Source organism: Cherax quadricarinatus, chromosome 36 (genome assembly GCF_038502225.1).
Source record: "Cherax quadricarinatus isolate ZL_2023a chromosome 36, ASM3850222v1, whole genome shotgun sequence".
NCBI classification, from domain to species: domain Eukaryota; kingdom Metazoa; phylum Arthropoda; class Malacostraca; order Decapoda; family Parastacidae; genus Cherax; species Cherax quadricarinatus.
This window is the reverse complement of record NC_091327.1, coordinates 19,059,867-19,074,290: the sequence shown is the minus strand read 5'-3', so window position 1 is coordinate 19,074,290 and position 14,424 is coordinate 19,059,867. Positions and strand designations below refer to the sequence as shown.

Genomic DNA, 14,424 nt, shown 5'->3' with positions numbered 1-14,424 from the left:
ACGAAATGTTGCAGTTTAAAAACTGTAGTGTAAAGCACCCTTCTGGCAAGACAGTGATGGAGTGAATGATGGTGAAAAAATACAGTACATATATAATACATATAAAATACAGTACATATATAAAACATGCAAGTAGATATAACCATGTACTAAGTGCAGTAGATTCTTGATTAATAAGTTTGCATAATACAAATTCAAATAGCAACCAAAACAGAGAATCATAGGACCCTCCCACTGCTAAACAACTACCTCCTGCTCAGAGTGACCAGATTCTAGGCTACCCATGTCCCAAACTTTCCCTTAACTCTTTGACTGTCGCAGGTCCCTTTCTGAAACTCATTTTATGTCAATAAATTTCTGGAAAAAAAAAAAAATTCTTATGAAATGATAGAAAATCTTTTCCCGATGGTAATGACACCAAAAGTACGAAATTTGGTCGAAAATGCACGGAATTACGCTCCCGAAGTTAGCGGTCTTGGCAACATATATGCATCGGTGATTTTGAGCCCAGTATTTGGTCAATTACGTTCTTTCAGTTGACCAAACTCATAGCTATTTCTTTAGAACTCCATTTTTTCTATCAGTTGTGTACAAGAAATCGCCCATTTACTGATTTGAACTGCCCAATAAAGTGGTCAGAAATTGGCAATTTGGCCAATTTCACGCAAATTAAAAAAGATCCCAATTTCAAAATAGGGTCCAGAATAAACAATGTAGACATTCTTGGCACTAAAATAACATATCCTCTGTTCATTAGTCATGTCTCTAGGCCCCTCTTATATTACTATTGCTTTCTATTTTGATTTTTTATTCATACAAAAAAATACAAAATTTACTGTTATGCAGACTACTGCATTATTGAAAAAATGGTATAAATAATATCAGTACACTAGTGAAAGAATGTTAGACTCCCCAGTTGAAGTGTATTGGACGTGTGGTGCGATTTGCTTACTCTTGAACATTGGTAAAAATCAAACATTTCCGCTACTTTGAGCTCAATTTCAAGGTCATTTTCATCGTGAAAGTAATCAAAATCATCTCTATTTCTGTAACTTGTTTTCCATTTTATCACCTGAGACCATGAAAATGAGAATACAACGATAAATACTATACGAAAATACACCTCCAAGTCGGCATTTTAATCCAAAAAAACGGTCAGTTTTTTTTTTTCTCATTATGCGCTGTGTGCTGCAGGATTTTTTTTATGTGGTGCACACTGACCACACAGACCCATTCTCTCACATGTGGGCCTACCAGTTTTCTCCCACTTAATTTACGCGTATAAATACGTCAGAAACAGTGGCGTGTAAGACGTATATATACAACTGAAAGAGTCAAAGGGTTAATGACCACTTCCTCTTAGACAAGTAGGACCAAATCATCCTGTATCATCAGTTACAATGTGAGGAAAATAGGTAAATGTTTAGATTGTATATCAAGCTTGGAGAGAATGAGATAAGTAGGTAGGTAGGTTTTGGCTTTGAAAGGGGAGCAATGTGATATTACTTGCTGTAGTAACCACCATTCCTCCTTCCTTATGCCAGAGATGGGTCTATTGTTTATTAAGGTGTACTAGTGTTATACCCCCATTTTCTGGGCCCATAACAAAAAAAAAAATATATATTTAGAAAATTATCACATCGTGCCTTTGGTAATGTTGCAGTGAAGGGTTGTGATGGCCCCTAAGCCATCAAATATTTTTGTTTAAATGTTGAGTTAGAGTTGCAATGGTCTTAAGGCCATTGCACAGGTGCTGCCACAATCCCTCAACCCAACAGTATAAAAAATACGATGTGATACTTTTCTCAATATTTTAGTATTTTCTCTTTTTTTTTTTTTTTGTTATGCACTCATAAAATAGGGATATAACACTACCACCGGTCCAATTAAACAATGGACCCATCCCTTGTGAGTACGTTATTTGTAAATTTCACTATTGAAAAAAAAATTAATAGGAATTAGAAATAAAATATTATTGTCCCAGTCCCTATCTTAAGTTATAACATCTGCTTAGATGTGATTCCTTTAATGTATTTTTTTACATAAAATATTTCTGAGGTCCCTTTGTCATGATGTATATAACTTAATATATTTAAGAGATCAAAGGGAAGGGCACTAGAGTTTTGAGATGGTAACTATGGTGAGTGGTTAGGAATGAAGAGAGTAGAGTGAATGTAAAGAATATGCTTGAAGAATGAGGTTAATATTCTGAGAGGGATTCAAAGATCCCTTGTAGTTTGGTAGAGGATAATGCACTACAGCAGTGGTATTCATTGTGCGGCTCGCGATGACTCAATTCATGGCTCTCGAAAAATATGTAAATTAATTAATAAAAAAAAATATAGAAAAATAATTTTTCAAGTAAGATACATATTTTCATGAGGTGAGATGGAAGATGAAGTCACAGTAAGAGATAACATTCTAACATCCCTACCCTAGTTGTACAGAAATCATACGTGTCCACTACGGGAAACTGATCAGGGACACGTCTAGCTCTAGGCGTCGGTGGTCTCGCTGAATCAGTTGAGTTCAAGCTTTCGGGGGAGACTGGATGTATTTCGTTACTCTTGGAGATTTGTGTTTGAAAATAGGCAACAGATATTTGAGACTGCGGCAACATATATGAAAGCAACGACTTAACTGTTGCTGCTTGTGGAAGGTAGCTGCGATGGGCTAGTTTTACTTGAAATCAAAGTGCAGTCAAGTAGTGTCCGTTACGATGGATCGATTTGTGGTTAAACAAAAACGCAATAGTGATGAACAGCCATCCCAGACCCGACCAGTAGAAAAGAAGCATTAAGTAAGTTTGGTCTTTATTTTGCTATTAATAACAAGATATGCAGGCTAATATTACCATGTCTAATTTTTCTCATTTACTATATTGCACTAGCAGCTCAGTACTATTTAATTTAGTTGAGTTACGCTAACTTGCAGTAGCTGCGGCTCTCTCAATCAATGTGTTTAACAGAAGTGGTTCTCTTGCAAAAATTAGTGAATAACACTGCACTACAGTCTAACCCCACTGAATCAGACTTAGTAATAATGGTAAAATTACAAATTTTTAGGTAAAAAGGATAGATGCAACTAATGTGCAATGAAATGTCACATTAGTTGCATCTATGTCCCTTTTACCTGAATCAGAATTGCTGGAACCAGGAGCCCTTTTGAGATAAAATATATTTTCAGCACTGCTGTACTGGACGAATAATCAACAGTATATATACCTAGTACATTAAAAATGTAAAATTTACCTTAATTACAAACTAAGTAGTGTTCTTCCATGTTGTTGAGTACACCACCTTCCGGCAAGCACAGTGTTTAAACTAAGAATAATGCGAAATATCCCTAAATTTTGTAGAAAATAAAAAAACTGGAAATTGAATTGGAAAAACAAGAGTTAGTATATTGGGAAGGCCTGTTCGCTGGAGTCTGACTATAATTAGAATAGTGCTCAAGAATAGGTAATACATTATTCTCAGTAGAACAGCTAGGTAATAAAATTTAGGTAATAGAACAGAAAAATTAATGAAGCACATTTTAATAAGTATAGTAAACAAAACTGACAAAGTAACCCTACTACTAGAGTACAATATATTGCATAATTTTTGATAACACGAATTATTAGTAAATACTGTGCAGGTTTCAGTGTCTACCATTGTTTATATATTATGATTGCACTGAGGCATTTTGAACTACAATACTTAAGAATTTCTTAGCCTTTATCTTTTCTCTTTAATGATATAAAAGGTCTAATTTTCTTTTATATGCTTAGGGGTTTAGAAAAAACCCTTGAAAGTACTTCTAAGATTTGAACAGTTAATTTAAGAGATTTCAAGATGGGCTTGTTTACTGTGTTTTTACTGTAGTTCAGTACATTTTAGAGTTCACAGATTCTTAAGTGTGTGTATGTATATATTGCAGGTATATGTAGGTTTGTGTAACGGATGTGTGCAGGTATACCGGCGAGGTGCTGATGGTGCCTGGCAAATCCGTGAACCTCATAATATTGTCCTCGGCTCACTAGTAGTCTCGGCACTCCTTCCCATCAACACTCATGTCTATGCTGCTTGTGGAGACCATGTGCATGTCATCGATTGCTTTACAGCAGAAGTTACTGTAAGTAAATACCATTAAGAGAGAATGAGAAAGGGGGAGAGAGAGGTATAAAATAAATATATAAAAACTGGCCATTTTGTCAACTTACGGAACAGGTAGAGTTTGAACCCATGATAAGCCAGTCCTAAAACTGGCAGTCCAGTGTGTTAGCCACTGTATCTTGATAGCCTAATAATTACAATTGATCAAACTAGGTATATTCCTTCACCATAGGAAGGTTAGCATGGACCCCACTGTGACTGCAAATGCAGGTTTTTAGAGATGAATTTCATACCAGCATGGCTGTAGCTTGCTCTAGCTCAAGTCCCCACAAAGCCACTGTCATTATTAATGAAATTCTAACATGATTGCAAACTAATCCTAGAACAGGGGAAGTATGAATCCATGCAAGCCAGTGCACTGTGTTCCAGTAGACAATACACTGGCCTGTTAGTTATAAGACTGGCTTGCCATGGGCTCAAAGCCCACCTATTCCATGATTTGTTTGCAACTGTGCCATTTTTTAACATATCAGTTATCCCTTCTGACTCTTCTAGTATCGTACCTTTGAGTTTCAAAGTGTTTTTTTTACTCCCAGAGCCAGGTGTTGAGTCTGACTCGTCTGGTGCTTGCTTGGTCAGCCAGGCTGTTGCTGGTCCTCTGACCCACATATCCAGCACAGCCTGGCACCTGATGATACTTGTCCACTTTCCTCTTGAAGACTTCTATACTTGTCCCAGCAGTGTTTCTAATATAGTTTGGGGCCATGGACGTTGATACAATGTTCCCTTATTGTGCCCCTGCTTTCACTGTCTATTTTGCACTTTCCTCCCATATCTCTCAATTTTCATTCCTTATTTATCTCATTCTTCCTTGTCATCTATCTACTTGGCAATATATTGCATATGGACTTAAGCACATTACAGTTTGTATAATATATTGCATAACCTCTGCTTCCCATAATCAGGGTTAGAATGAGAAGAAACTGAGTATCATGGCAATACAGTGTCCCTATATACATTGTGCATTGGTTTGGTTGTTAAATGCTTATATTGAAATAAAAGTTGCTCATTTGTAATTAGTTCCATAGGGTAGGCATCATAAAAATATAACATGATTAGTTGGGGTCCTACTCGATTATATATTTACATTTTAAAATTCAGTTTTAAAATTAACAGTTTTACCTGGTGGCTTTGCAGTCTCTTATTTTCATTCTTTTATAGTCTACAGATTTATTTTCTATACTTTAAATTTATTTCAAGATTTCTTTAAAAGCTACTGAACTTGTACAGATATAATCCTACTGATTTTAAATACAGTGGACCCCCGCATAACGATTACCTCCGAATGCGACCAATTATGTAAGTGTATTTGTACGTGTATGTTTGGGGGTCTGAAATGGACTAATCTACTTCACAATATTTCTTATGGGAACAAATTCGGTCAGTACTGGCACCTGAACATACTTCTGGAGTGAAAAAATATTGTTAACCGGGGGTCCACTGTATACCACAACTAGTAAAGTAGCAGGGTGGAGCAGTGTCATTTTAGAAATGCTGTTTACCTGTGCGGAGAATAAGAAAAAAATTTGGAGAGAGATAAACAAGTTAAGAAAGCCTAGGGAACCAATGGATTTGTCAGCTAAAAACAGAGTAGAGGAGCTGGAGGTATTGGGTAGATGGCGGGAATATGTTGATGAAGGGAGGGAGGCAGTAATTTCATGTACTGGCCAGGGAGGCACATATAACATCTTTCAGGAGTGAAGAAGAGCAGGATGTGAGTGTGGGGGAGTTGCATGAGGCATTACATAGGATGAAAGGGGGTAAAACAGCTGGAACTGACAGGATCACGACAGAAATGTTAAAAGCAGGGGGATAGGCGTAGTGTTCGAGTGGTTGGTATTTTTGTTTAATAAATGTATGAAAGAAGGGAAGGTACCTAGGGATTGGCAGTGTGTATAGTTCCTTTATATAAAGGAATGGGGACAAAAGAGATTGTAAAAATTATAGGGGAATAAGTTTACTGAGTATATCAGGTAAAGTATACAGTAAGTTTATTATTGAAAGAATTAGAGGCAAGACAGAACAGGATTGCAGATGAGCAAGGAGGCTTTAGAGTGTGTAGATCAAGTGTTTACATTGAAGCATATATGTGAACAGTATTTAGATAAAGGTGGGGAAGCTTTCATAGCATTTATGGAGTTAGAAAAGGCATATGACAGAGTGGATAGGGGAGCAATGTGGCAGACATTGCAAGTGTATGGAATAGGTATTAAGTTACTAAATGCTGTATAGAGTTTTTATGGGGATAGTGAGGCTCAGGTTAGGGTGTGTAGGAGAGGGAGATTACTTCCCAGTAAAAGTAGGTCTTAGACAGGGATGTGTAATGTCACCATGGTTGTTTAATGTATTTATAGATGGGGCTGTAAAAGAAGTAAATGCTAGGGCGTTTGGGAGAGGGGTGGGATTAAATTATGGTGAATCAAATACTAAATGGGAATTGACACAGTTACTTTTTGCTGATATTGTGCTTTTGGGAGATTCTGAAGAAAAATTACAAATGTTAGTGGATGAGTTTGGGAGGGTGTGTAAAGGTAGAAAGTTGAAAGTGAACATAGATGAGAGTAAGGTGATGAGTGTATCAAACGATTTAGATAAAGAAAAATTGGATATCACATTGGAGAGAGGGAGTATGGAAGAAGTGAATGTTTTTAGATATTTGGGAGTTGACTTGTCAGCAGATGGGTTTATGAAGAATGAGGTTAACCTTAGAATTGAAAAAAGGTGAATGGCGCATTGAGGTATCAGTGGAGACAAAAAACGTTATCCATGGAGGCAAAGAAGGGAATGTACAAAGTATAGTGGCACCAACACTCGTATGGGCGAAGAACTGCCTGGAGGCAGTGGAGATGTCCTGTCTAAGGGCAGTGTTTGGTGTAAATATTATGCAGAGAAGTCTTATTGTAGAAATTAAGAGGTGTGCAGTTACTAAAAGAATTAGGACTGAAGAGGGGGTGTTGAGGTGGTTTGGTCATTTAGAGAGAATGGAACAAAGTAGAATGACTTGGAGAGCATATAAATCTGTAGGGGAAGGAAGGCAGGGTAGGGGTCGTCCTCAAAAAGGTTGGAGGGAGGTGGTAAAGGAGGTTTTGTGGGTGAGGAGCTTGGGTTTCCAGCAAACGTGCTAGATAGAAGTGAATGGAGACGCATGGTTTTTGGGATCTGACGAGCTGTTGAAGTGTAAGCAGGGTAATACTTTGTGAAGGGATTTAAGGAAACCGGTTAGACGGACTTGAGTCCGGGAAATGGGAAGTACAGTGCCTGCACTTTAAAGGAGGGGTTTGGAGTGATTAAACTGTCGTATCTGGGCGCCTCTGCGATTACATATGAGTGATGGTGAAAGTGCTGAATGATAATGAAAGTTTTTTTTTTCTTTCTTTTGGGTCACCCTGCCTTGGTGGGAAGCAGCCAACATGTTAAAAAAAAGTGCCATTTATAAAATATCTGTTTATATTACTAATGTACAAATCCTAGCTAGATTATTATTCTTTGTTACTTCAGTGCAGTTTATTTCTCCACAGAAGAAGTTCTCTGTACATCACGAAGGTGCTGGTGGTGTACAACTGATGGCACATTCTGGCATTGGACTCTGGATTGCCCAGCAGAACACCTCAACCATATGTTTATATCACACAGAAACTTTCCGACACCTTCAAGATATCAATGTTGCTTCAAATGTTAATCGTGTGTTGGGTGAAAGAGGGATTGCTGTTTCCAGTATAAATGTGACAGCTTTGTTAGCCTCAAGAGGACTCCTCTGGGTGGGGACAAATGTAGGCGTTGCTCTTACTATTCCATTGCCTCGCTTAGAGGGTGTACCAATAATTAGTGGACGTGCAAATATTAGCTATCATGCTCATAATGGACCAATAACATTCCTTCTTGCACTACAACCTCATGCCAGACCACAGGCTACTCTTCCCGAGCTACGGCCTGGCTCTCGTCAATCTTTACAAGATAACCTCAGTCATCCTCAACAAGATGGCTCCCGATCTCATGGTTCTGATGACATCAGAAGCTTTATAATTACACCAACACCTGCGTCACGACTTGAAAAGCAACAAAGCGATGGCAGTCTTGTACCACCAAAACGTGTACCACCTCGCCTGCGGCAACAGCTGAGTTCTCCTGTAATACTGAGACGTAAACCAAGAGACACCCAGCAACACGTGCGGCGTCTCTCCAAGACACTACCACGTGGTTTAGGGCTAGGAACTCTAGCAGGTAGTCAGGAGTGTGATGTATATGGTCTCTATGGCGATTTGTTAAACGTTCACGAGTACGAAGATGAGCCAATGATAATAGGAGAAGGATTTTTGCTTTCCCGATATGATTCTATGCGCCGCAGTGATCCAGAATTGGCCGTTCCCTCTCAAGTTAGTACTCTTGATCGGCGCGTTAGACTGAAAGCCTCACGTCCTCGCTCCTTGGATCTATCAACCTGGTCCATGGATTCCAGGGCCTCCTCAGCCTGTACCACATCCTCAGGATCAGAAGATGGCAGTGGAGTTATGAATAGTGTTATCGCATTGAATAATGTCTCCACAGCAGCACACGACACCGTGTCTCACTCGACAACAAGTGGTGGCACAACAAATAGGTCCACCATTTCTGGACGCCGCAAAGAAAATGATCAGTCACGCACACTTATGACACTGATGGGTGGACGAGGCTACATCAACTTGAGGCAGTTCCAGGACGTCCAACCTCCTTATTCCAATGACAAAGATGCACATATTGTCGTTTGGGAGATGAAGCTTTAACCAATCTTCTGTAGAACTTTTATTTCTTATAACTTATTTACCTAACTCATTTTCTAATACTTTTTACAAACCCTGTGCAATTGTGATATGTCTTAAGTTTTGTGCCCATATTTAGAATGGCTCCTGTTACGTATTTAGACAAGTGAAAATGTCGTGTTTGACTCATTAATGGTTTATGTCAAGCTTCCAGTGCAAGGAAATTTAATGTCTGTGTATTATATAAACGCTTTTGTCAAGGCTGCTTTATATAAAGAAAAATATCTATTTACAGTAACAGTATATTTCAGGATATTAGTGTAAATATCAATGAGCTGCAATTTTAAATACATTATTTTGGTCAATATTGCAGACCTTGTTAACCTGCTATGAAAATATTGTATAAGTGTATGTAATAAAATATATTATTTTGATTATTGTCTTAATTTTACAGTGAAAGTAATCAAATAGTAAAATTTGATCTAAGGAATCAGACCTATGCTCCAATTCCTTGAATTGACCCTAAATACCTTCCATCCCCTCAGGTGCTTTATGACCCCTGAGGGGATGGACTTCCATGAAATTGAATTGGGGATTGTATGTATATTTGGTATATACTTATACACAGCTTTTTTTCTTTGTTTTTTTAGCAAGTCGGCCATCTCTCACTGAGGCAGGGTGACCCAAAAAGAAAATACTTTCATCATTCAATACTTTCACCTCACTCACACAATCACTTTTTGCAGAGGTGCTCGGAATACAACAGTTTAGAAACAAATACGTAATAAAGATACATAACATATCCCTCCAAACTGCCAATATCCCAAACCCCTCCTTTAAAGTGCAGGCATTGTACTTCCCATTTCCAGGACTCTAAGACCAGCTATGTACAAATAACCGGTTTCCCTGAATCCCTTCACTAAATATTACCCTGCTCACACTCCAACAGCTCGTCAGGTCCCAAATACCATTCACTCCTATCTAACATGCTGACGCACGCTGGAGGTCCAAGCCCCTCGCCCACAAAACCTCCTTTACCCCCTCCCTCCAACTTTTTCGAGGACGACCCCTACCCAGCCTTCCTTCCCCTACAGATTTATACGCTCTCCATGTCATTCTACTTTGATCCACTCTCTAAATGACCAAACCACCTCAACAACCCCTCTTCAGCTCTCTGACTAATACTTTTATTAACTTCACACCTTCTCCTAATTTTCACACTGAATTTTCCGCATAATATTTACACCACACATTGCCCTTAGACAGGACATCTCCACTGCCTCCAGCTGCCTCCTCACTGCAGCATTTACCCAAGCTTCACACCCATATAAGAGTGTTGGTACTACTATACTTTCATACATTCCCTTCTTTGCCTCCAAAGATATTATTATTATAATCAAAAAGAGCCTCCAAAGATAACGTTTTTTTGTCTCCACATATACCTCAACGCACCACTCGCCCTTTTTTTTTTTTTTTTTTCCTCTTCATCAATTCTATGATTAACCTCATCCTTCATAAATCCATCCGCTGACACGTCAACTCCCAAATATCCGAAAACCTTCACTTCTTCCATACTCCTCCTCCCCAATTTGATACCCAATTTTTCTTTATCTAAATCATTTGATACCCTCATCTTACTTTTTCTATATTCACTTTCAACTTTCTACCTTTACACACACTCCCAAACTCGTCCATTAACCTTTGCAATTTTTCTTTAGAATCTCCCATAAGCACAGTATCATCAGCAAAAAGTAACTGTGTCAATTTCCATTTTGTATTTAATTCCCCATAATTTAATCCTACCCCTCTCCTGAACACCCTAGCATTTACTTCTTTTACAACCCCATCTATAAATATATTAAACAACCATGGTGACAGTACACATCCCTGTCTAAGACCTAATTTTACCGGGAAGTAGTCTCCCTCTCTTTTACACACCCTAACCTGAGCCTCACTATCCATAAAGACTCTTTATAGCATTTAGTAACTTAATACCTATTCCATATACTTGCAACATCTGCCACATTGCTCCCCTATCCACTCTGTCATATGCCTTTTCTAAATCCATTAATGCAATAAAAACTTCCCTACCTTTATCTAAATACTGTTCACATATATGCTTCAATGTAAACACTTGATCTACACATCCCCTACCCACTCTAAAACTTCCTTGCTCATCTGCAATCCTACATTCTGTCTTCCCTCTAATTCTTTCAATAACCCTACCATGTGCTTTTCCTGGTATACTCAGTAAATGTATTCCTCTATAATTTTTACGATCTCTTTTGTCCCCCTTCCCTTAACCCTTTCAGGGTTTCGGACGTACTAGTACAGCTTACGCACCAGGGTTTTTGACGTACTAGTACGCCTAAATTCTAGCGCCCTCAAATCTAGTGAGAGAAAGCTGGTAGGCCTACATATGAAAGAATGGGTCAATGTGGTCAATGGGTGCAGTGTAAAAAAAATCTTGCAGCATACAGTGCGTAATGAGAAAAAAAGCTATGACGGTGTTTTTGGATTAAAACAGCGACTTTGCAATGTATTTTCGTATGGTATTTATTGTTGTATTCTAGTTTTCCTGGTCTCATTTTATAGAATGGAAAACATATTACAGAAATCGAGATGATTTTGACTGGTTTTACAATGAAAAGTACCTTGAAATTGAGCTCAAACTAGCAGAAATGTTCGATTTTTACCCAAGTTAAAAAGTAAACAAATCATGCTAAGTGTCCAATACACGTCAACTGGTGAGTCTAATATTCTTACACAAGTGCGCTGATATTATTTATACCATTTCTATACTAATGAAGTAGTCTGCATAACAGTAAATCTTCTATTTTTCGTGAGAATAAAAATTCAAAGTGGAAGGCAAAAGAATGTAAGAGGGGCATGGGGACATGACTAATGAACAGAGGAAATGTTATTTTAGTGCCAGGAATGTCTTTCTTGTTTATTCTGGACCCTATTTGGAAATTGGCATCTTTTGAAATTTGTGTGAAATTGGCAAAATTGCTAAATTCTGACCACTGTATTGAATAGCTGAAATCGGTAAATGGGTGGTTTCTTGTACTCATTTGATAGAAAAAATGGAGTTCTAGCGAAATGGTTATGATTTATGTCGACTAGTACACTGGAATTGGTTGAAAATAGGGCTCAAAGTGGGCAAAATCGCCGATGCGTAAACATCGTTGAGACAGCTAACTTCGCGAGAGCATAATTCCGTAAGTTTTCCATCAAATTTCATACTTTTGGTGTCATTATGGTCGGGAAAATATTCTCTATCTTTTCATAAGAAAAAATAATTTTTTTTTTTTGAAATTTGGGTGACCTTGAGACCAAGTCTGGGAGAGGGCCTGGGGACCCTGAAAGGGTTAATATAAAGGGACTATACATGTTCTCCACCAATCCCTAGGTACCTTCCCCTCTTTCATACATTTATTAAACAAAAATACCATCCACTCCAACACTATATCCCCCCCCTGCTTTTAACATTTCTGTTATGTATACGTATATTTAAAGTGCACTAAATTTACATGGGGCATACTTCATTCATTGAAGCAAGCGGAGAGAAGAGGTTACTATGGGTGCAAAATCAATGTTTAAGTTAGTGCAGCAAGTCAGTTGTAAAAAAGCAAGTCTCTATTAAAATTGAGAGTCAGCAAAATCAGTTAGTGAGCTCATCAAGGTGTTGCTTATCTTGAAAAATTCTGTGTGATCTCTGAAAGGACACAGGGAAGAGATAGCTCAACCTAGCAGTCCTCACAGAGGTGCTAGGCCTTTCCATGTAGTAGTCATGCGTGTCTTCATATTCATGAGTGTGTAGTTTTCCATACCTGGCAGTGATGGAGAGAAGCACCAGATACCAGCCAAGCCTGGTCCAAGACCAGGTTACTCTCGTAACTCATTGAAGGTTTGACCATGAACTTAGCTGTAGGTTGACGGAAATTAATCAGCTGTGCTCTTAACTTGGACTAAGGTTGTTACCAGCAGTTTTGCAGTTGAGAACGTATGCCTGTGGGGAAATTGGTAGGTTGTGAATAGTGGACTGAAGGAAGAATATACATTTTGACTGGTCTGAACATCATTATGTCCAGGGAGCCAGAAAAGAGGCGAATTTCTTTGAGGTTGTTAGAAATACAAGATAACTAAGGTGTTCATGAAGCCTTCACATATTATAATCAAACAAAGCACTAAACTGACAAGGGTCATGCAGCACTGAAGCCTTCACATAATTAGCTACTTTAGTAATGAGTATTTGCATGCCAGGCAAGAGTTAATACTGCCTAGCATGCAACAGTGTTATTACTGTATTGTAAAAAAGTAAGTGCTAAACCCTTATGGCTCATACAGTGTACTGCCTGGCAAGAATAACACCTTGTGAATGTTGCTGCATTTAAACTAAATATTGCACCCAGTGATAAGGAAAGTGTAGTGAATACTTGTCTTTGTTCAATAATAACCCACATAGAAACTCAGGTTCTTTTCAGTAGATACACAAATGAAAAAAATTAATTTATAGAAAGGTTGCACCTCTCACCTCTGAATTGTGCCTTTGGCATCCTCACATTGTCTTCTGATTTCTATGCGTTGAATTCCTTGCATAAAATTCACACTTGACATCTCTACTGCATCTAGTCTCCTTGCCTTACACCCATTTAAAAATACATTCCTTTTTTTGCTTCCATAGATAAATCTCTTTCTTTCCATAAATGCCCCAACACGCCTGCACTTGTCCCTCTAATCTGTGCCATGGTTCATCACTTCTTTCATAGGATCATATGCTGGCACTTCTAAATGCAGTCACTTCTGCCGTGCTCTCTTTTTTTCAATTTGATGTCTAATTTCTCAATCTGAGATTTTGTTACTCTCAGCACCTTGCTCTTTTCTTTGTTCATTTTTAACTTAATTCTTTTACACACACTCCTCAAATCATTCACTTACCTTTGCAACTACTCTTCAAAATTTCTGAAGGAAAAAAGAAAAACTTCAACAATGAGCAATCACGACAACTCCCACTTTGTATTAACTTCATTATTGTTTAATCCAATGCCTCTCCCAAACACCCTAGCATTCACTATTTTTACAGTGCTATCCCAAAATATATTGAATAGCCATTGTGACATCACACATCCCTGTCTAAGGGCTAATTATACTGGAAAATAATATCCCTATCTCCTACTAACCCTAAACAGAGTCATTCTCTTTACAAAAAAACTTACTGATTTTAGTGACCTTACTTCCAATTCCCTATATGTGCTATATTGCTCCAGCCACCCTATAATATGCCTTTCCTAAATCCTTGAATGTGACAAACAGTTCCTCTCCTTTATCTTATTACAGTACTGTTCACTTCTGTGCTTCAGTGTAAATACTTTATCTACACATTCCCTATCCTTCCTAAATCCTCCTTGTTCCTCTGCATTTTACTTTGACCTGATATACTCAGCAAACTTACTCTCATATTCTTACATTCTCCCTCATCCTTTTTGCCTTGTACAAAGAACTATTCCTGCTCTCTGCCAATCCTTAGG

At 38.1% G+C, this 14,424-nt stretch overlaps 1 protein-coding gene across 1 annotated transcript in view; it reads left to right on the top strand.

Annotated features, from left to right (window-relative positions):
• Window positions 1-9,327, top strand: part of LOC128691382 (uncharacterized) — a 127,003-nt gene extending 117,676 nt beyond the window's left edge. Inside the window, exons 18-19 of the mRNA XM_070091655.1 lie at window positions 3,922-4,116; window positions 7,676-9,327. Of these exons, the coding sequence (XP_069947756.1) occupies window positions 3,922-4,116; window positions 7,676-8,917 (1,437 nt within the window). The 3' untranslated portion in view covers window positions 8,918-9,327. The remainder of the gene's footprint in view (window positions 1-3,921; window positions 4,117-7,675) is intronic.
• Window positions 9,328-14,424: the final 5,097 nt, after the last annotated feature.